The 24,524-nt window shown below is 42.2% G+C and overlaps 1 protein-coding gene across 9 annotated transcripts in view; it reads right to left on the reverse strand.

Annotated features, from left to right (window-relative positions):
* MCF2L (MCF.2 cell line derived transforming sequence like) overlaps window positions 1-24,524 on the reverse strand; it is a 334,795-nt gene that overhangs the window by 189,783 nt on the left and 120,488 nt on the right. The window contains exon 1 of one of the 9 annotated variants that reach the window (XM_037799616.1): window positions 15,484-16,380. The exons of the other annotated variants lie outside the window; for them this stretch is intronic. Coding sequence (XP_037655544.1) covers window positions 15,484-15,586 — 103 coding nt within the window. The 5' untranslated portion in view covers window positions 15,587-16,380. Of the gene's footprint in view, window positions 1-15,483; window positions 16,381-24,524 lie in introns of those variants that run through there. 9 annotated transcript variants of the gene reach the window in all.

Below are 24,524 nucleotides of genomic sequence, written 5' to 3' on the forward strand. Positions count from 1 at the left end.
TCCTTGCCTAAGGAAATATTTTAAAATACAATAGGAAGATCACCAGGGAGAGTACAAAAGAAAATTTAAAGAGAAATTGTACTCACGGGCTAAGACCTCACTCTTAGATCTCAGTCAGCCTGTGGCTGAGACTCCAAGAGCTCAAATCCCCACTTCCTCTGGTAACTCAAAATATGGGAAAGGCCTCCTGACTTCGGAATAAACAGCATCCTTCATAAGCCACAGAGTACAACCTGATGCAACTCTATATCCCATGGAGCATGAAAGTCTTGGTCATAAAAAGCAAAATCCTAATGGATTAAAATATATATGAATTTCAATTGCATGCAAACTGCCATATTTTGGATGACATTTTCACCTAATCCATTTACAAATGTCTATCAGATTTTTGGACTGCTTAGCAACTTCTAATAAAATTTCCAACGTTCTAATGAAATGTTTTTTAAAAAAATCTGTTTTTCCCCCCATGGAATGAATAATGTAGCTAGAGAATGTGTTTGAAAGGTGTGTGGGTCATTGAGGAAAACACCCCCTACCCCCCAAAAATAGAAGAATATGGTACAAAACTGAAGTTTTGTAGAGGCAGGCTGGGTCTGGCTTCTTAGAAGTGCACTTTCAGAAAGTCCTGTGTAAACTCGCCAGGGCTCACATTCAGCTTTAGTTCCAGCGGTGCTTAACTCGGGTCCCCGCCACGGAAGGCCATGGCGTGCCCAGGCCAGGTGCACAGTGGCGACCAGGTGAGGATGCTGCTCCAGGTCTTAATGACAGAGCCAGGTGCCAGAGAGAAGCCAGCTTTCTCCTCCCTTTAGTAATCGTGTTCTAGAACCAACCTCAATAACCATCAAATGGCCACCAAGAGGAAGCGACTCAGAACTGTGTTAAACAGGTTTTCAGGGGACCCGACTCAGTTCAAGGCAGCCCATCCCACTAGACTCGATCATCTGATCATGTACCTTCAAGTTTATTTCTCTCCCAGGAAGGTAATAACTCAAGTTCTCCTAACTCTCCAGATTATCTATAACAGCTGTTCACAATTGAACATAGTTTGACCATTGTGGCTTTCTCTCCAGCACCCAGCACAGGGCCTACATACAGCAGACACGCAATACATTTTTTTGTTGAATGAATGAATGAAAAGCAAACTTCTTGGACACTTGATATCATTTATGAATTCATTTGTCCATAGCTTAACACAGAAAATATCATTTATTTTTCTGAAAATTTGTTCTTTTAGAAGTCATGAAAAGTACTCTGGGCACTCCTTTTATGCAACCATGGAAAGCAAAGGTTTACTTGCAAATAGTAGATGTATCTCACATGCATTCTGAACAAAATTGCAAATGGGAACTTAATTTCTCAGCCCACTGCTTCCTGCCTCATCCAGTCTGGTGATATATTATTTTCCATTTCTCATATTCAGTATGAGGGTCTGTGCTGGTTTCATTTAACATGCTATTTACTTTCTGACTTTGAAAAAACAGACTTCTCTTGTAATGCAGAAAAAGTAGTCTCCCTGTCCTCCAACCCTACGTGATGATACAGGATTTAGAACACATGTTCTACAACAGGTTTTTAAATAGTGATGCTAACACTTTATAAGTCCCAGTAGTCTCTAAAAATAAAAAAGTAACAAAGAAGGTTTTATTGTTCATCCTGCTTTCAGGATAGATAAGCTTTTATGTAAACATAAGTGGTACAGATAAATTGAAAAGAAAACATTGCCAAAATATGACTCCCTTTGCATGGAACAAAGAGTTTAATAGTTAAGAGAGGACCTCAGGAGTTTAGTTTTCTCTCCTCTATATAGACATGTCCTCTACATGGTCACCATGGAATCAGCTTCTTACTTATTAAAATGTACCATGCAAACACAAGCAAAGACACTCATGTGGAAAGAGTTTACATATACCTATTAAAGGTGATAAGGAAAATATTCTAACTCCTGCTCCAAGACACCAGAAGTAAATATTTGGCCCTCATCACTGCTTTTCTTTCTTATTATTTTGTATATTTTAGATAAACATTTTTATAATGACAGAACTGCACTCCACAAGTACTTTATAACATTTCCTGTTCACCATATAGTATTAGAAAAATTAAAAGGAACATAGTAGATATAAAAAGTATCATCCACCCTGGTCAGAAGCAGCCGTGCCCACCCACACAGCAAACACTGTATGCGCTATCAGATGTTATTCATAGTTCCTGTGAATCATGCCAGTAAACAGTCACCAAGCTCCTACTTTGCCTGGAATCAAACAGTGCACACTTCCCTGAAAAGGCTTCCACCACTCTTCACTCTATTTTCCTGCAACTTTCTTCTAGATACAGATTTTTACTCACAGCACTCATCTTCTGCCCAGCCATGTTTATCTTCTTTGAAGAACAAAAAACACTGCTGGCAGCCAGACGTCAACTAATTGTGTCAACGTGCTCATGTTGTGTGGGTGATTCCCACCCCCCTCTTCGGCTGGATCGTTTCAATTTATTTTACCTCTCAGAGATCAGCTATTATAATTATAATGACAACAACAAACAACAGTACTGCCAGTAGTGATAGTATTAGTGGTAAAGCGTCCTTACGTCTGTGTTCGACTTCACAGCTGCAAAACACATTTGCACGTACCATCTTGCTTGCCCCTTCCCAACTCTCACTGTGTAGATGGGTGAGTGGGCAGCACTAGCCAAGGGCAAGTGGCGAGTAAGGAAACCCAAACGTCCTCACACCAGCAACCCTCCCACTGCTGAGGCTTGGATACCACCATTGAAAGTTAACTTTTAAAGGACTTACCCTTCCTTGGCTACCACCATGAATACTGCAATTTTGTCCATATTTTGTTATTCATTGTTTCCACTACTTTCTTAAATGACCTCTGTTAAGTTCTAAAAAGCAGCAGACTAGGTTACTTCTGACAGCATTTTTGGAACGGCAATCTGATCCTACATTCTGACCAACCGGCTCTGAAATTCCTTACCTGATGTCATCGAATCCCACCTCTTCCGGGCCCTCCATTCCCTTCCAGATGGATGAGTTAACATTTCTGAAATTCAGGACTCATACCATGCAGTTCCAGAAGGTTTAGTTTCACTTCCTTGGTTTTGCCACTCTGACTCAATTGTCATTTTTACCAGGCAAGTATTTTTAACCCAATGGGAGGGAAAGAGTTCCCAAACTTTGCCCTCCTGGCTCCTCTAATAGCAGTTTTTTTGTCAAATTTCTTGGTCACGTGGAACAGCAGCTCTGAGAGAAGCAGAAGAGGATCTTGGACATTAAATGAAAAAAGAGGAAAAAGACTGAGAATCAAAACAGAAACCGCTGCTCTATATCAGTGTCATGTTGGGCATATTTAGGAGATAAGAAATTAGAAAACTCTCAGTCCCTCCCTGCTCACCCCTTGTGTTAGCTGCAAATACCCTGGCAACACCGGTGCAGAGAGGAAATCCATGCTTTGCAAACAGATTGCTGCAGGCCCTCTTGCCTTCTCAACTTGTGATTTTCCTGCCCATTTCAGCTTATACCAAACCTTTTCTGGAGGTCCCAGCTCTCAATAACCGGAACTAGGACACGGTGCCAGGAAACCTGCCATCTCCCCACCCCATCTTCACCCCCAGGCCACACACACCTCTCCTCTAGGTGCACCCCCTTAGTAAGTAAGCCCCAGGCTGCCACTCAGCTGTCACCAGCATGAGCCTCCAACCTCCGTGCAAGGGCCACAGTTGCTCACTGGCCCAGGAATACCTGTATAAACAAACACAAATGATCTTTATACAAAACGTTCACATCAAAGACATATTTGGAGACTTTTCTTGGCTCCTGTACATAAAGTCTAAAGAAGGAAGCAAAGGAATAACCTTTTAAAAGAGACCTTTCCTAATTGCCCTCCACACAGCAAGGCAGCTTATTTTCTTGGTAAAACAAACAGGAGACACAGGCCAAAAGCGATTCCTGGTATTTGCTGCGATTTTCCTCCTATAGTCCCTTTTGTGGATCTTAAAAAGGCTCAGGGCTTAATGGATGCAGGACCCTGATCTGGGATCAGGCAGAGCCAGAGCTGAACACAGCCTTCCCCTGCTTTTTAAGGAGTAGATGATCATATATCTGATGTTAGATAAGTTGGAGAACCACGGGAGGCAGAAAGTAAAGGGCTTAGCATGGGAACTGGGGCTGAAACAGGATCTCAGAAACCGAATATATTGCCCCCCAAGTCAGACCCCAGAAAGAGGCAACATGTATATGAATCTCCGGTTTTCCGAAGATATTAGCTTGGCTTGTTTGCCCAGAGTCAGATATCAGAAAGAGGCAACACATACATGAATCTCTGGTTTTGGGGGTTTGAAAAAACTGGCATCTTTCCCTTGATTTTCCAGTGTACTAGTTCCCCCTCTCACAAGATTCCTTCCAGAAATAATTTTTCTGCTAATAAATTTTCCTAAAAATAACTGCAAAGCTAGATTTTCATGCTCCCAAAAGACCTTTTCATATGGTCTTGTTTGTTTTTTAAAAGGTACCTTTCAAGTATTGAGTACTTTTCTTTTGAGAGCTTTTCATAGTGTAGCACATACCCAAAACGAAGCTCTCATACTCAAGGGGATGGGGGTGGGGGGATGGTAGGAGAAGAAAAGTAAAGTCATTTCAGCATTTTAACCAATCCCCCCACCCCCTTCTGCCGTAGGAGGGCATGCCCCTGAGAACAGATGGAGCTTGAGATTCAGATGCCTCTTCCGTCAGCCTCAATGCCCCTTTATCCCGTGTGAGCAAATGGCAGTTCTGAGAGTGATTATAGTGCTTCATGATACGTAGTTTTAATTTAATGCGGTCCCTAAACTGAAGCTAACCACTAGCCAGTGCACAACAGAAGAAACTGCAATCCATTTCAAGGCAGGGAAAAATTCAGACATATCTACCTCCCATCAGGCATTTTTGGCGAGCATTCAAGATTATTTTGTCTAAACATGTGCTTAGTCAAACAATGACTAGAACTAAACCTCCATAGAAGATTCATCTCCTCGCTTAGCCTCAGTTTCCCTTAAAGGGAAAAGTATGTCATTACTACTTCAGAAACAGATAAAACAGATAAACCAAGGCTAAGGGGGACTGTCCAACATCTCGCTGGCAGAGCTGGAACCTGGGTTTCCTCATTCGGCTCTGCGCTCCCAGGTCAAGTTCACTTCCTCCTTCAAACTTCTTCACTTTAGTTACTAGATTTTGCAGATCTTCTGAGAATTCGAACTGCCATTGCCTCCTGCCCCCCTCCACCGAGCATTCTCACTGCTCAGGCCAAACCATCTTGGTCCTGCCTCTCTTCTCCCATCTGAGATTCCAGAGCTGGGTTCTTACTTCTCTGCCTGGCACATTCCCTTAGTCCTTCCCAAAGACTTAATGAGTCCACTGATCCAGCTACATCATCTCTGGAGTCTAGTGTCACTTCTGTCTGTGGCAAAGGAACAATTATGAAGCTTGGCCAATCCATGGATTCCACACAGCAAATTAAAACCTTCCCTTTCATACTGCTCCCGGGTCTATCAGAGGTGGCCTCTCTCCGGACGGAGAACAGTGGCTGAGGGATTTTCGGGTGCCCTTTGAAAGCAGTGTGTGAGCTCTGGCTTTAGATAGTAGGTTCTTTTCAAGGCTGCTTTGTCAATATCTCAGAGCTCTACAAGACTCTTATTGATATCTTAGAATATGCTTCCAGTCCCTTGTGCCAACAAAGATGTCCTGTACTTACCAGAGAAGTCGACTGACATGTCTAACATCACACAGCTAGCAAACAGCAGTCTCCTGGATTCAAAGCCAGATCAGTTTGGCTCCAAACTCTGTGCTCACAACCAACATGTGCTGTGCTTTGAGGAATAGCAGTGCTCCCTGAGGGCACTGTGAAGTTGCTGTCGCCATATTGAACACTGTCTCCATCCCTGGCACTCTTTTAAGAGTGCCCCTGACTCCAACCCACCACAGGAGATCCACATATTAAAGCTTTAGCAGAAGTCCACAGAATTCAAACTGGCTCTTGATGGCTTACCAACCAGCCAAAGCGAAAGCTTTCTACTAAATTGGAAGGTTTTTTTTATGCATGGTAATCCTATGTTGTTACTGAACGGCAGTGCTGGATGTTGGAAAATTCTAGAAAGTTAAAACTTGGAAGGAATTTAGGTTTGACTAGAACAGCAGCAGCAGTAGCTAACATTTCCTGAGAGCCCACGTGTTCCAGTTACTATAGGCTTTCTGATATATTGTCTTCTGTAAACGCTCCTGACAGCCCCCTTGGGTGGGCCATATTATTCTTGGCAATTATTACTTGATTCTCCACATCTGTAAAATGGGGATTATGTAGTTGTGGTAACATTCAGATGAGAGAGTGAATGTGGAGTTTTTTAAACAGCAAAATTCTGTATCTGATGATAACTTAAAACTCCCAGGCCAAATGAAACACCAACTTAACACCCAATGTTTCCCATCTACATGGAGAATTTCAAATGCCTTCCCAGCCACTAGCAATCTTAATCACAAATAATGTGAGATGGACAGAGTTCTCCACCACAGGGAAGATGGGATTCAGCCAATAAAGGAATGGTGGTCCTCGCCACGTTCCAGTAAATTTTCTGAGTATCAGAGTTGAACAAAGGAATTCCCTTCTGGGACAGGAGCCTGGCTTAGCCTCACACATGGTCCTGAGTGACTCTGCTGCCATGAAGATCCTCTGGGATTCATACTTCCCTGGAGAGCTGACTATGAATGAAGCTCTCTGTCATTTGAAACATATTTAAATGTATGAGGAAGCCTGATCTTCAAATAAACCTCATGGTGCACCACTTTGGAAAGAGAATAACCAAACCATTTGGTTAACAATTTTTATTCTGCTTTGCATTTACAGATAAGGAGCTTCAAATATCATCTTCTCAAGTTTTGGTCCAAATGCAGTTTTGATAGGTTTGGTGCTTACTGAAATCTGTCCCCTGAAGTTTAGACCAAGACATGCACTTCACCCTTGATAGCCAAGACAATCATATGCTTTTGGTAACTGACATAAATTGGAGTTAAATGGTTAACTTTGGGGTAAAAAGCTCGTTTAATCTTAATCCTCATTCCCTGAGCTATTCCAAATTCCAAGAGGACGCAAACAAGTCATTTTATGAAGAAATCTTCCCTTGCCCAAAACAAGAAATCTATAAAAATCATCTCCATATTGCACAATCCAACTATTTAATTGAAAGCGGTCACCACCACAATTAAGCGTCCTGACTATGCCCAAGTATACTTCCAGTAAATGATCCAGAAAGGCACAGCCACTTAGGAAACCAGAAGACTTACCCTCGGCAACAGAAAGCAGCCAGGAACACCACTCAGAATAAATATAGTAGCTTTTCATCTCTGCCACAGAAATTCGTGTAGGATTTCTGTCTCCCATGACTGATCATCACAAAAGTGGAAAGATATACATTCTCTTCCCCATGTTTCAAAGATACACATTCTCTTCCCTGCGTTTCAATCATGCTATTCTCTCGTGGTTACCCATTAGCTTTCTTACACTGAACTTTGCTCCCTAAAATCTGCATGAGGGACCAGCTGACTTTTTACTTTCATTTCACCCATTAACTAGAATGAAACATTAAAAGTGAATTACTCTCCAAAAGGCTATACTCCACCCTGCCTATGTACACAGGCGCTCCAGGCAGAATTGCTGTGTCTATTGACAGTGACTTAAGGAAAAAGGAAAGAGTCTGAGCCATTCTTTAGCCTCTGTTCAAAGCACAAGGGACACATCTGCAGGTATGGCTTCCCTTCGCTTTTAAACGGGCAACAGGACGACTAAATGCAGTTAATTTTTCCATACGGCCTAGGGGAGGAAAGCATAGTTGTTGGAAAAGTTAAGTCAGACAAGCAATTTTGTGTTGCCACTATCTTTTTCGATTTGTCAGAGTCCCAGTGATTTGGACACATTGATAATTTGAGGAAACAAACAGAAGTGGAAGCTGCATCTATTTAAAGGCAGGTGAACAAAGCCCATCTTCCAATGCTCCTCCTTTCATTCAAGATCTGTCCGTCTCTAACCTAGTTTGGGGCACAAGGAACACCTCCCCACCCAGGCATCCTCCTTCAGAGCCCAGATGAGTATTTGAATCACCACATCCTACTGATTCAGCCTTCCCACCACATGGGCTGGGCTCCAAAGGACACAACCTGGTCTAGAAGTGGAGGCTTCAGCATGTAAGAGGGACATTTGGGGAGATTTTTCTTTACCCTTCATGCTCAGTTATCAAGGCAATGGTCTATAAAGTTAAAGCAGCATGCACAGAGTGAAATTCCTGTCACTTGCTCCAGTCAAAACCTGATGGTAGGGGTTGGCTATCCTGCTTGAGGACGGGGCGTCATTTTGCACAGAAAGGGTGAGGAAGGTGTGGGTGGGTGTGCAGTCCTCCTCGGGGCCCAAACTCACAGAGACCCGGAGGCAGGGCTGGCCAGGAATTCCCACCTTATGTCTTCCCTGGGTCTTGAGCAAAGTATTCCTGAGTGGGCCTGGGGAAAATGGGAAGTGTGGGGGGGAAGAGGCTAGAAGAAGTGACTTCAACCAAGTTGCCTGAAATTAAAAAAAAAAAAAAAAAAAAAGTCATCAGATTTCTTTGGACCATTAAGCCTCTTTTTCCAAATAAGTTTGACTAGAGCCCAGAAGGAAAGTTCTCTATGCAAGTAGTTTCCCTCTGAATAAACACACTTTGAAAATAAACAACGAACTCCCCTCTTTCCTTCATAATTCTTGCCAGCTCTCCTTTAGGTTGTTTTAAAAGATTAAAGAGGATAACAATGGTGAGGATAAACACTTCCTCCTTCCAAATTCCTTTTAAATATTTTGCTTATTTTAATGTCTGAAAAACTGAAATATTTTCAAATTTGCAAAAATAAAAGCTGTTTTAGGCAAAACTTAATCTATACAATTAAGATCTAATTAATGCAATGGCAAGTTTCAATTTTATAGTTGCCTGTTCAAATTTAAAGCAACTTTAAGAAAAATGCTGGACTTTTCCTAAGGCATCCTCATCTCTGGCTTCTGCATAGGTGTGGGCTGGGCTCTGGTCTGTGCAAGGGCAAAACCTGCCTCCCAATATTCACGACGGAACGTCAGCTCTGCAGCCTGCGTCCGGTGTGTGAAGCACATGGGGTCTTTTCACTAGTGGCTTAAGATGTTTTCATCTGAGAGAGATGGCCTAAGGGACATGATAAATTCGAACCATCAACACGAGCTCTCTCCCTGCCTACGTGGAGTGTTCTAAAGCAAAATGCTTGAACCATATTACTATCTTGATGTTCTTTGAAAACGTCCTCACTGAGATTTAGTGTTATACTTTCAACATTTTTAGATGGCTGATAAGAAATGTCTATCTAAAGAGCATTTATTTTCCAAAACAAAGAGAGAGAAAAAAATATCCAGACATCATGCATTGAGTGTTCTACTGTTTACAATGTAAATAACTAAGGGATTATTTTCTCCTAGAATTCTTTCCAGAAGAACATTTTTTTCTTTCATATCCCCTTGCATGTGTCCTCATATTCAAACACTGCCCTTTTTTGCATTAGCTACCAGGAAGCTCAGAGATGAATTTAGTGCTCACTTATAGTGATCGACTCACCCTAGATTGCCCACAATTAATTTACCTGCTTCTTTTAATTAATTCTGGTTCCATTTAAAATTTTCTATGCCATGTTTGAAAAGCTTTTGAATAGTCTAAACCAACCTCAACTATGTTTCTATAAAGATAATTTTTAAATTATAAGTAAAACAATAAATTTTTCTTGGCTTAATTGAAATTCAGTCCCAAATACCCCAGAGTAGAAAAGCCAGAATGGATACTCTTCCCTGTGAGATACAGTGCCCATCTTAGGTTGGGTTCTGTGTCTGAAAGTCTCATGTTTTGTTGGAGAACAGAGCAGTGATTGCCATTCAAGAGATTATCCTAACTTCCATTTAACCAATCGACCACATCCATTTCTGGATGCATCTACCATCCTGAAACTACATTTTCTCCCTGTACAATCTCTTCCGATAGTGAGAAGTCTTCTCTTCTACTTGCAGTATGAGGTTTGGCTCTTCTTTATTGTCTCTTAACCTGATGCTCACTCTTCCAGGCCTCTGACCTGAGAGGTCTTTTTGTGTTCAACCCAAGGAGAATGGCTGTGGCTGCCTGGGAGGGTTCTGTCCCAGAGATGCAGAATCCAGCCTGCTCCAGACACACAAGTGTGGATGGGCTGTGCAAGGAAGGAGCCAGGGAGAAACTCAAGGGCAGAAAGAAAAGTAGAGGTTTTGGATAGCTTTCTGGGGAACAAGTAAAAGTCAAGCAAAGACCACCTAAGAGCTTGGATGTTGCTGCAGTAAGTCAAGGGGACTCAGCCGTGAAATGCCAGGTGAGTAAAACACAAGCAGGCAGAGATGGCTGCACCACACAGCAATACAGCATTTACCTGGGGCCACAGCGTATCATAAAGCACTTAAATATCCATCATCCACCACAGCCTGATTACCAATGGGCAGAGCAAATGAGATAAGATGAGATAATAGAGCAAAAGCTTTCTAATGAGTGCAATAAAGCCACACATGTCAGATGGCACCACTGTTCCTTGTTATCTCCAATTTATGGCTAAATAATGGCCCAGCAATGTAAGTTTCAGAGAGCCAAACCCATGTGCCAATTTGGTCCTCGTCATCAGGCTTTGAAAATACTCACAGCTATTTTACCAAAGCTTACTTTTAATTCTGTTGGGATCATAAAAGGAAGGATCACTCCCAAGAAATGGTCTGTTTGTTTGACACAAAAAAGATTAGTGTGGCGCTTTCAGAAATTTTTAGTTCACGACCCAGGATTTAAATTTATGCCACCAATATACTTACCACAAGGTACACACCCTAAATTGCTTTAATTCTTTTTATTACTCAGGAGCTAGAACCAGCTGAAGAGAAGCAATCATCTAAGTGCTTCCAATGGAACTAACACAGTAGTCGATGCTCTAATCAGAGCATCACCTCCAGACCACATACTGCCCTGGGCCCTCGGTACACACTTAACCCTAAGGACTGTGCTAGGTAGATCTTATGGTCCCAATTTCAACACTGACAAAAATGTAACATGTCCAAGGAGATACACCCAACAAATGGTGGGGCTGGGATTTGAACTCGCATCTGTCTGCTCCCAAGGCCCATGTGCTTTACTCTACGCCATTCTGTTAACTACAAGGTACTCAGTAGTCAAGCTTTTCCTGCAACTCTACTGAAGTCCTTTTGTTAAGGTCACCAGGATGTAATTGCCAAAGGTGATGGAAAACAATTTAATGTTTACTTTTCCAAACCTCTATGACATAAACTGGCTGTTCCTTTCTTCAAACCGTTCCCTTCTCAGACTTCTGTGACAATGGCCCTCATACTTCATCAGTTATTCCTTCAGTCAATTTCATACTTCACATTTTGCTGTTTCAAACGATTTGGGCCTTGCACCTCTTTTTGTCTCTTTACAAAAGAGATTTCTGGTCATCTTATCCTTTCTCATGGCTTCAACCGTTTGTTAACTCCAGTCCAGATTTTATTTCCTGAGTCACAGATGCATACATAGACATCACCACAGTCCTCCGTGAAGCTTAAACTACACGTTCCAAACACCTCAGCCGCTCTCGAGACAATATCCCCTTCCTCTTGCCCTGTTAGCCTTCCACTGCACTCACCTGGAAAAACAAACTCCAGATCAAACTACCTGTATACCTTTCTGCATCTTCACCTGTATCGCTGCCCTACCCCCCCCCTCACCCCCAAATCACACAAAGGCAAATCTTCTGGGGCACCTATAAGGCCATTGTTTCCCACCTCGACTGAGCACTTAGCACTCAACAAGCCTTCCAAGGGCCAATGATCCATTCTCTCTTTTCCTCTCTCTCATGCATGTGTGCTTTCTCCACATGGCCTGCTGCAAACTTCCTATTCTCATTAGAACTCCCATGCTATCACCTATACAAAGTACACTACACAAGTTCCCTACACGTACCTTACAGAGAAGACAGAAGCCCTCAGTGGAGAACTTTCTCAGCTACCTGTCTCTAAACCACCAGCCCGAATATCCTGCACCCATCCTTCCCCTCCCATTTCAGGGAAAAAGGGGTCTCACTTCCTGCTGAAATCTCCTTGCCCCACCTGTGCTCTGGGTTTCCTGCTTTTCTCTCTTCCATGTATCTCCCAACACTTTCAACGGCTTCTTCCAAACTGCATATGCATTAAAAAAATCCTCCCTGGACCCAACACTTCATTCTCCCACATAACTCCTTCATGGCTAAAAGTTTTGAAAAAGTCACCTACATCTGCTTTCTCTACTTGCTCACCTCCCATCCATGCTTCCACTCCTGATCATCTGGCTTCTTGCCCCACAGCTGTCCAGAAATGAATCTTCACAAGGCAACCTAAAACCTCCTGTTGCTAAACTCAGCGGACACTTTTCAGCCCTTATCTCACTAAACTCTTCCTGAGTGCTCTCTTCCCTTGGGCCCTGTAGCACCTGATCCTCTTGATTTTCCTCCCACTTTGGAGGTCCCTCTGCCCACCCCTAAAGGCAGAATCTCGGGGCTCTGTCCATGTTCTCCTCTCGGTTTGCACACTCCACCTGGGTGAGCTTCCCTGCAGGTATGGCTGTTTCATGTTTAGAGGCCAATAACTCCCATATCCATCTCCAGACTAGATCTCTCGTGATCCACTAAAGCCCCCCTCAGGGTCCCCTGGCACCTTGCACCTGACAAGTCCACACAACTCACTTTCTTATCTCACTCACTTTCCTGTCTCATGGGTCTACTTACCCTCAAGTGTGCCTACCATGAGTCAGGCTTCATCTTAGAAACACAGGAGATGTGCCAATGGTCCAGCCCTTCCCTCCTTTATCCTCTGCAAAGGTGATGAATGCCAAAGGACAGAAAACCTAGAGAGCATCCAGTTCCTGCTTGGAGGAAACAAGTCAGACCGGGAGGATGTCCAAACAGATGAAATTCAATACAACAAACATGCTGTTAAATCCTGAGACATCCCCACTGGGGGGACCAAAACCAGTGACCCAAAAGATGATAACAAGCAACGAATTATACCTCTTAACTCTATAACTGTAACAAGTTGGCCCAGGCACAAGAGGAATCCCCATGTACGGAAATCAAGTGTCTCACTGACCACCTAGGAATATATGTTCTGTGACCTTGCCTCTCCAGGTGTGGTCTGTGGGCACTGCCTGGGTGCTTGCTGGACATGCAGAGTCTCAGGGCCTATCCCTGACTAAGTTGATCGGACTCTGCATTTTAGCAAGATCCCCAGGTGATTTACATGCACATGAAAATCGGAGACACACTGCACTACTTTAAGCAGCTGATGGGATCAGATGGGTCAGGAGTCACAATTCTTTACATTTTAAATTGAAGTGCGGTATTTAAGTGGTCTCCATGCACAAGATGACATCATCTCACCTAGTGCAGACATTCCAGCCAAGCAAAGAACAGTAATTCAGTAAAAGTTAATGTTTTGGAACAGCACTTCTTTATAAGGATTGAGAAGAGTATAACATAACCCTGATACATGAGACACAGAGCACTCACGGCTACCCTCAGGAGCGTACTGTGAGGACTGTAAACATTACCACTGAGTTCTTTCATCCCCACATCAATCAAGCAAGAAATGTGGAGGGTCCCCATTTCACAGAGAGCCAAGCCAACTTGCCCAGGTCACACAGCTGGGGTGGGGGTGGGGGGTGGGAGCCAGACTCAGCCCTCACTGTCACCCCTCTCCCATGAGGACCCCCAGAGCACCAGGGCTAGTACTTAATCCCCTCTCGGGGACTGAGGGATCCACAGAGCCACCCTAATGGAGCCATGGCCTGTGATCCGGTCCCTTGCCCATGTCCAGTACAGAAGACCCTCCCTCTGGAACTGGTCTCCAGTGCCCTCTGGGACAAAGGGCTTGGGAGTCGGAAGGAAGAAGTACAAAACGAACGTTCACTGCCCACCTACTCTCGTGGACTTCACGTCTGGTTCCTCCTTAATTGCCTCATGAACTCTTAGGGCAGAAATCAGTGGACGCTGGAATAAAAGGTCAAGGCCCTTTTATTTTAACCCTGAATGATTTGAACTGATACAGCAAAGGCTGAATCATATATGCACTCTCTTCAAGCCTGAGAGGGAAGGGTTGCAAGAAAAAAAGGTGGAAGTCCTTGAGGAAGGCTCTCCCGCCCGGCTGCGGCGCCCACCCCACCTCCAGCAGCAGCACCAGGCCACACCCTGCAAGGGCTGAGCCCCCCGGGGTCCTGCCCCAGCCTTTTCCAGTCCTGCCTGCGGTCCGCCTTCCAGTTCATCAGATTATCAGGGATGTGTCCTTATTCTCTCCCAGATTCTAACCTGCCCAGCACCAGTCGGCTGCTTAACCCCTCCCCAAAAGGAAGAGAACTCTGGGGTTTAAAACGTGCCCCCAAACCTTTCAGAAGAGCCAAATCAAAGAAGGCACTTGGGGCTGGCTCTGCCCTTTGGTTCCTGAAGTCTTGCACATAACCTGGAATGGGAATATCATCCAGGACATTGTTGGCCCTGATGGATGTCCAACAACTTGCCTGGGATTATCAAGTTATCTGGGGTTCCATATACCTCAATGAGACCCCTCAAATTCTCTGGGTCTCCGATAGTGAGAGAGGAGCAGCATTTGCTACTCTGAGGAATGAAAAAAAAGAACCACCCTCCCTAAAATTAGGCACAAGGAATGCTCTTTTCTCAGACTCAGGCAGTTTATTAGAATATACTTTCCCCTTTAGAGGATGATTTGTAAAAGCATTATTTTGAGATGTGTAAAAATTTAAATCCCAATGTGTGGCTGACCAAATGTTCAAAGCTCCTGTAACTATCTTCTAGCTAAAAATGGCACTATACAAAAAGAAAAGTACTGCATTAAGAGGATAGCCTGCATGATTTTGCAGGTGACAAAATTTTTCTGACCACCTAAGTCTGGTTCACTTGTATCTGGCTACAAAGGAAGACTATAAACTATGATCTGGGATTCAGACACTGTGTAGGGACAGGAAGTGGAGACAATTTTATTCTCCAACAGACAAAACGCCCCTCATGGGAAAAAAGGGCAACTGTACACCAACCTCCACTTGCCAAGAGTTCTCCTCTTTTAACAATTTACCAAGACGACTTCCTTTTTACTTTGTATGGACCTCACTGTGATTTCATCCAAAACAGAAATTCACAAATCCATATTCCTCAGAACCAAAAGACAAAACCACGCCCTGAAATAAACCAAGTAAAACCTAGGTTGGCAGTCAGGCTTCAAGGGAAGACAGCGCAACAGATCATTTCCAACCTGCTTTTTAAAAGTTTTGCAACTGGCTGCACATCCTTGGCTGGCCCAATGTCGGGAGGGACACTAAGGGGGGACACCCCTGCCCGCCCAGGGCCCACGCGGACGGCGCCCCGCCCCGCGCCCGGCTCACCCTGCGGCGTGCGCCCCACGGCCCCGCGGCGCCTCCGGGTTAGCAGCCAGGGCCGGCGCTGGGCACCTCCCCAGGCACCGCGTGACGCTCCCTTCTCGGCCATGGGGGGTTTTCTGTCTTTTCACAGGAGTCACTCAGGAGGACAGAAGGTTAACATTCTTCGGGATCTGGCTCGCGGGATGGCCAAACGGAGGCTTCAAGGGCCTGGAGCAAGGCAGTTTCCGCCCTTCCTTCAGTTCTCCGTTCGGGACAATCAAAAGCAAGGCGGGCACAAGCAACGTGGAGTGAGGAGGCGCCTAGGACGCCAATCTACACTCTTCTTTAACGCATGCAACAGGTATACACATCTTCTGGTTACCTTGGATTTTACCAGGTCATGAAGGAAGGCCAAAAAGATGGGAAAGATAGCCAAGTTCACCTCCTCTGAGCTCCCGTGGGCTGTCCAGCAGGTAAGGAGCACCAGCTCCCGCTCTTTGCTTCGTGCTTCCCACTTCAAAGGCTTCACTCCTCCTTCAAGCTTCCCCGCCTGCTTTCTGCTGGTGATGACAGACCACACGGGAGCAGTCACCAGTCTGCAGATTCTGCCCTCACCTCCAGGACCCGCGAGGTCTCCTCCTCCAATTCAACAGGAGATTGAGCCCTGCAGGCACGCGATGCTGTGCAGGCTAGAAACAGGCAACACCAGGGAGGCAGAGGAAAATGCCTGTGCCCTCAGAGAAGGGCTGCTACCAAGTGGGGAAAATGCCACACCCTGCCAATTTATCTGCAGTGCTGGGGCGTTTCCTTCCTTAGCCTGGGAGACTTGCATTGACCAGGGGTCCAAATTTCATGGAGCTGCCAAATTTCATGTTCAAGCCAAAAACATCTTTTAAGTCTCAGGAAGTCTCAAGTTCAAATAAACAACCACACACCAGGAGGAAGGGAGGGGAAGTGGCTGCAGGATTTCTTAAAATAAACGGGGAAGTTCTGTCCTGTCTGTTACTCCTGTCTGTTGTAGAGCTTGGGAGAAAGGAAACTGATAATGTGGCTTTGCTTGGCAAGTGACACTCTTTCCTTTGAGAGATGCTGAGCCAAGTCCCGGGTGGTGACAACTCTACAGCCTTCATGCCTTTAAGCCCATGGATGCTTCAGAAGATGCCACAGCTCTCAGCTCTCCCAAATGACCGGCTCCTAAGGTGATGCGTTACCTCCTCATAGTCTCACAGCTGGTGTCTACTGAGTGCCTGTTGTATGCCAGGCATTGTGCTGGGCACACTCAGGTATTTTACATCCTCACATTTAATTTACAAGGTAGTTCATTTAGTACCATTTAAAATATGATAAAACTGAGGCTCAAAGAGTTTAAGCATGTTTATTATATGCTTAAAGTCATATAATAAGAAAGTAACAGAGGATTAGCACTTAGGGCTGCTTATGAAAAGCCATGCTTCATCCCTAAGACCACAGTCACCCTTTTATAAGCCAATGTAAGTAGAGGAAGCATATCTGGTTTGCAGCAAAATAACAAATATATTGTATTTAACGTCTACAGCTCAAAACGTACCCTTTCTCTCATAAAGGTTCACAGTTATTAATGAGAGTGGCTGAAGAAATCCTATTAACTGATTCAGTCTACCCATGGGAAGAGTCTGTAGCATTCTTGGAAGGCCAGGAGAAGCCTGTGCCATCCACAGCCTATACAAGGCAGCTCTCATATTCATTTTTAGCTTTCTGGAGCTTTCTTTTGTTAGCATGGGGTTGCATTTCTGACAGCTAAATCTTCAAGTGTGAAGAGTCCAGTTGTCACCCAGAAAAGAGAGAGAAAGAGAAACACAGGAACACATGTGCTGCCTACACCATTCACCACTCACCTGTCCTTCTCCCACCTGCCATACTCACCTTGTTCCGTCTCCCAGGAGCACCTGGGCAGGTACCTGCAGAATGCAATAAGTAGCCTCCAAAGAGGCTGTCCCATGTGAATGGAGAAAATGAAACTTACACTCTGTGCTACATCCAGAAAAAAAGCTATTAGAGGAAAGTCAAACGCAACACTTCCTTCACCAAGAAGCACAAGAAAACCATGTTCAGCTTTAGAGGCGCTCACAACCCATTTTGTCAAAGCTTGTTTTTTAATTTTTCTATTTTCACATTAGTCTCCAAGCAGAGGAGAAATCAATCATAACTCGGAGTCACACACAATCAGGAGGAAACAGATGGTGTGTTTGATGTAGCGCTTCCAGAATTCAAGACATCTTCAAATGATCAGGGAATCCAAGCCATTTAAATAGTCTGTTCACTCTATAGTGCCTCATGCAAATACATTCAAATACATGATTTTTAAGTGTCCAGGAAAGCAGCCTACAACTAATTAATAACTGCAATGACAAACTGTTCTTGAGCCACTACTGGGTTGTTTCTCTGAGATCAGCAACTACTATTTCTCTCCATGCCTCTCTCTTCCCCCATGTCAATGTTAAGGTACACAAAGAATATCATGAACATTTGGAACAAGAGCCATTTATTAAGCAGCTTAATAAGTCAAAATGCACACATGCATATACATATGGAGACTGTTTATTATTCAGTATATAATTTCCATCAATGTACACAGTATGGCTGGGTTAATTCAAATTTTCCCAAATCTCTAAATATCTATTTTTATGTGTTATAAAGATGTTATGAATTAAAACATTTTGAAAAACATCAATCCTAAAATACAAGCCTGTTACTCACAATCTGTTAATTTCTTCTTTTGTATATAATACAGCCTTGGGTGTGGTGAACATCTTGAAAACTGTAATGTGAGTTTCCTAGCAATCTGCTGGCCATTTCCTTCCCTATGGTTCGTGATTGCTCCCAGTGGGGGGTACACACACACACACACACACACACACACACACATACAGTTGCTATTCAAGATCTTTATCATACGACATTGGCTTGCCTTAGGTTTTTAAGCATGGATTAGGGAAACTTAAGGAATTGGTAGTCGTTTGAGAAGTGGATTGGCTTTTTGTGGACCCCAAGAGAATAGTTTATATAATGTAGCCTCAAGCTACTGCTAAGAAATTCATATCAGTAAATGGTATAAATTTTGGCAGTAAAAGAGTCTTAAATTAACTGTGTCAGAGGAGTAGGGAGTTAGCGAGTGCAGGTCTTAAATCAAATAAGATGTTGGGTAATTTAAAAGTCAATATTTCCATTATTGAATCGATGCAGGGAAGTGGCAGCCTACTGTATGAGCTGGTGTTAAAGCTACAGTTCTCATTCCAGGACTCAAGTACTAAAAAAGTATTTTCACCCTTTAAAAAAAATTATCTAGAAAACAACACATATCTTACATGTATAGATGAATGAATTTTCACAAAGTAAGCACAGGGAACCTGAATCAGGAAAGAGAATATTGCCAGCACCTGAGAAGCCCCCCCATTAAATAATCACTATTCTGACTGCTCATCGCTGTCTAATAGTTTGGCCTCTGAGCTTTAGTCTCTCTCTCTTTTTTTTTTTGGCTTCTTTCACTCAACATTATGCTTGTGAGTTTCATTCCCCTTGTTGTGTACAGATTGTCTGTTCTCAGTGCTATGTAGCTTTCCTGAATACTGAGGCAAAAAGGCAGGCTACACATGGAACCTTCTTCTTGCTTCAGTCCCAGCCTAGGATCTGACTTAAGCAGGGGGCTTTGAACAGGAAAGACCAGGGACACACCTTCGGTGGAGGAACCTGGGAAAGACAAGGCGGGGGTTCAGCCAGGTGCACCCCCTTCAGGGCATGCTGGGTCCCCCTCGTCTAGGAAGGGCAGCATCTGAGAAGTGGCATTTTGTTTCAACTGCAACCTTGTTGGCTGAATGAATAAATGAATCAAAAAATCAATGCCAGATGGAGCTGCACTGTCAGATCATGTCTAAACTGTAAAATGTTTAATAGAGTGTTTTGAGTTGAAATGCTTTTTGTCATTTTTTAAGACAAGGGTTTGGAAGCTGAGCAACCGAGGGAACACGTAAAATGCTTTCTAGTTCTAAAATTTGATGCTTCTAAAACCCAAAAATAAAATAATCGATGGAGAAACATTCAGAGTTACTCTTTAAAATGTTCTTTTAAAACAATATACTTAATTAAAAAAAAAATAAAGGATACAATCACAACAGACCAATAATACCCCAATCTAGAGATTAAACATACCATATAAACTTAGAAATCTATTAAAATATAGATAATAACACACAGTGGTTTTAGGTCATTTATAAGGTTTCAATAACCTTTCAAAGACACAGATTAAGACTTTGCTGGGCCAAATTTTAAATAAAGATTTTCCCTGATTGGAAATAAATATGAAATGCTCACTTATTCTCTATTCCTGAAGTTCTAACACTTATCACATTAGTTGATGGTTTTGTGTCAGAAGCATGTTCCTTGGTGAAGCTTCTGGATCTCAGACAAGACTCACTGTCCTCTCTCACGAGAGGTGGGCAGTGGCTTTGTCTTGCTCACCAAGTTCTGTGGTGCCCAGGACACAGCAGACACTCCCTAAGTGTATGAATGAATGAATGAATGAATGAACATATCTGTATAAATTAAGGAACTATCGGTATAGCACTGCTCCTGCCAATACTAATGACTGGGTTTCAGAAAACAATAAAAATTTTAGACCTTTCGGATTTGATGGAGGCCAAAATTTATAAAATAAATCATGAAGACCCAACATCTATATGCATTCAGCAACTCTATTTTGTTACCATTTAAATATCAAAAGACATGTTCTCCCTTCTTCAAAGACTCAGAAATTAAAGTATTTTTAAAAATTTTTATCTTTAAAGATAGAGCATCCTTATAAAAATGAAGTCATATGTGGGTTTTAGTTCACCATCCTTAGGTTTCTGCTAAAAATGTCATTAATGAAACTCAATACTAGTTTTTTCCCACAGTGAATTGAGTACCAAAACTAAGTGGTGTGACTATAAAATTGAGAAATTGGTTTTTATGCTTTGGGGATTGATCTTATTCCTTTAATACTCTTTATAAAAGAATAAAGCCAGAAAACCAACTTTAGATACACAAAAGCCACTTAATCTCTAAAACTGAGAAAAAACAATGAACCCTTTTACATTTTTAAATTTACAACTTAAAATTTCTTGCAAGTCTCCTCATCCAAATTGGATTTCCCCTTAACATTTGTGTATCTTTTGGGATTTAAACTGGGACAATGGTTCCTCTGAGGGAGCAAGAGCCAGTATTCTACTTTAAAACCCCCTTCATAAAGAGCTGTGTGTTAAAGCTTCCAGATTAAATGGTGCCCTCTATTTAACAGTAGTCGTTATGGAGAATCTAGTTTATTGCATGGCCTCTAACGACAGTCTAACTATAGTTCTTTCTTCTGTTCCACACCCTCTCAGAGACTTCTTTTTTCTTTTCCCATGCCTCAAAAATCACCACATGCTTCATTATTGGGCTTATTAATATACTAATTAATAATATGTAATAATAATAATGACAGCTGACATTATATATGAGAATTATGAGCCTGGCACTCACTAAGTATGTGCACATATAACAATATCAACAAGCACTTAGTGACAGCTTCCTGCCTGCTGGGGACAGTTCTAAGTGCTCTTTACATGTATTCAACTCATTTAATCTTCAACCTTAGGAGGTAGGTACTCTCACTGACTCTACTTTACAGATGAGGAAACTGAGGCACCCAATGGCTGGTAGACAGCAGAGCAAGAATTTGAACCCAGGGATTATGGCGCCAGAGTCTGGGCCCTTACTCTCTCTAACACTCAAACCATAAGGCAGAAAACCTCACTTCCATATTTTATCAAAATATTAATACATGAACTTTTGTACATTTTTAAAACTACAGCATTTAATTAGAATTTTTTTTAGGCAATTAAATTTTAGTATGTGTATCAAACAACTGCAATTAACCTGTAAACATTCTGAAAGATAAAACAAATATTTCTTTCTCCAAACCCAGGTCTTATAAAAGGAACATTACCAGATAAATTCTTGGTTGCTTAGAAATATGAAAATGTGAAAATATTATTTACAATAGCATAAAGCCAACTCAAAGAATTAACAGTATGTATTTATATAGAAATGATCATTCTGGTGAAGAAATGAGTTTAGACAAATGGAAACAGCTTTCAACAATAAACGTACCCTCTATGTGGGGAAAATAGGTAGAAATAAAGTAGATACACACAAAAAAAAAACCACAGTCTTACTGTCTACAATTAAACTACAGGAGATTACATTTGGTTAAATTCTGAATCAATGAAACTTAAGCAACTATTAAAATTATCCTCTTCTATTGAAAACGTATTTATCAGATATAACATTCATTTCATGAGTAGGTGAGGCTTGGAAAATTCTTCATTGCAATGTTTATTAATTGCTATTAATTATAACAAAATCAGAATCTGATATCTAGTCATGCTTCTTTATATTTACTGAAGTCTAAAAGTCTGATTTCTAGCAAAGATACACTAAATTCTTAATAAATGGACTACTTTTATGAGAGTGTGGGGTGAATTCTTGGTCATCCACATCAGCTTAATAACAAACAGCAAAGGTTCTCTCTCCAGGAAGTTCTGCAAAAGCAGATAATGAGAATATAAAAATCACACAGCTTTTCTTTCCATGAGACCAGACATGTATAAAGCAGCAGCAGAACAGGGAACTTACAGATTAAATAATGATTGAAGCAAAAACTCCCATCAAAATTTGTCAAGTGGTCTTGATAGACTCAACAACATTTGCTCTGAAGGGGAGGTTTGCAAAAGTATAGAACATAGTGGTTATGCCCAGGGAACTCCATAATCTAGCCAGATGGACAAAACGAATCCACGGAACAAATCAGCCATCAATGCAAAATGGGAGGTATACAGGGGAAAGGGGGGGAGGGTAAGGTCTGTAGAGCTTGCTAGAACAATCAGGAATTGATTCAGGAAGGAGGCAGACCCTGAACTGAACAAAGAGATGGGAGGACATTAACAACACGACCAACTGTCACCAGGAGAGACATTGGAAACAGGTCAAAGAAGGCCAAGAAGGTCAGCCAAAATGGGAAAGAGCATGTTGATTTACAGATATAGTGTTACCAAGACAAGATTCAGTTAAATCAAACCAGTTTTTTTATTTGTTTGTTTATGTTGCTTAAACAAAGGGATCATTAGCAAACAAAATGTGAATGTGATTGGTTTCTACAAATTGAATGTGATTGGTTTCTACAAATCCAATTAAGATTATCCTCTACCAGTTGCTTAAAGGAGCTTTTAGAATCACCTTCCAGGTCTCCATTATACTTTCAATAGACTGAGTATCTTTTAAACACCCTTCTTTAATCATCAAGAATAGTCATTTTTTAAAAAATGTCTGACATTCATTTGTGGCCAAGTCCTTTGAATATGAACATCTCAGAGACAATTACAAAATATTTTGAACAGGGGTAGCAATTTTTTAAAAAATCACCAAATCTGAGAGTTGCAAGGGACGCTGTAGGTGCCCCAGCTCCACTTCCCTTTGGGGCAGGGCCCCTGCACAGCAGCAGTGATGAGCATTCCCCATCTCCTCCAGGCCCCACATTTTTGGCATCCTTTGGACAAATGTTTCTTTTAGTCAAAACCTGCTTCCTGAAATTTCTACTCATTCACTGATTCACTGCTCTCAGCTGTAGTCACCGCAGACGAAGAGAACCCTCCCATTCCTTCTTCCATACAACAGCAACTCAGATACTTGAAGGGTGAGGTCATGTCTCTGCTGAGTCTTCATTTCCAACCATAGTAAAAAAGAACACTGAATATATATATATATATTACCCTTTGAATTACCCTATGGGCTGTTAATAGTGCTCTGCTCCCACTGGAAGTTTGGTTGTTCAGTTATGACTATTCAAACAATACTATCTATATTGGTCAGCATGATGGAGTGAAGCTGTATGTACCCCAGAAAAACATGTTCTTAAATCTAATCCATTCCTGTGGGTAGGAACCCACAGTAAGTAGGACCTTTTGATGATGCTACTTCAGGATGGGTCTTAATCCTATTACTGGAGTCCTTTATAAGAGAATGAAATTCAAACAGAGAGAGAAAGTTACAGAAGGAGCAGCCGATACTGATACAAAGTGGTGAGTTCTCTGCCCGATGTGCTCAAATGACCAATTCCTGAGACACTGGGGTTTCAAAGAGAGAAAGTTCATTGCTAGGCACGAAGCAGGAGATCAGATGGCCTATCGGCCTAAAAATCTGTCTTCCTGGATTTGAACAAGAGATGGAGTCATTACCATTTCAGTAGCAAGTATAAGCAGAAAGGAGGGGAGATGGTGTTAATATCATTTCGAGAGCAAGTACAGGTACAAACAATCTATGTAGAATCAAGCCAATAGTTAGTTCTGAGCTGATTTAAGTTCCTCCATTAGCATTAGGGGGGTTGCCCTTGTGACTATAAGTTTCTAAAGTAAAAACCGATAAAGGGAGTACTAAGTTTTTACAATCACAAGGACACAAGATAAAGGCTTTAGCATCATTATCAAAGATCAGGGAAGTTGGATTACAGTTCAGAGAATTCAGGTATTTCCCTCTAACTACTCTAATATACCAGAATATAAAAAAGAATATCTAATCTACAGATTCAATGCAATTCCAATCAAAATTCCAACAACCTACTTTGCAGACTTGGAAAAGCTAGTTATCAAATTCATTTGGAAGGGAAAGGGGCCTCGAATTGCTAAAAACATTCTAAAAAAGCAAAATGAAGTGAGAGGACTTACACTTCCTGACTTTGAAACCTACTGTAAAGCCACAGCAGTCAAAACAGTATGGTATTGGCACAAAGATAGACATATTGATCAAGGGAATCGAATTGAGAATTTGGAAATAGACCCCCAGATATACGGTCGACTGATTTTTGATAAGGCCCCCAAATCCACTGAACTGGGATAGAATAGTCTCTTCAACAAATGGGGCTGGGAAAACTGGATATCCATAACCAAAAGAATGAAAGAGGACCTCTATCTCACACCCACTACAAAAATTAACTCAAGGTGGATCAAGGACCTCAA

Source organism: Choloepus didactylus, chromosome 12 (assembly GCF_015220235.1).
Source record: "Choloepus didactylus isolate mChoDid1 chromosome 12, mChoDid1.pri, whole genome shotgun sequence".
In the NCBI taxonomy this organism is placed as follows: domain Eukaryota; kingdom Metazoa; phylum Chordata; class Mammalia; order Pilosa; family Megalonychidae; genus Choloepus; species Choloepus didactylus.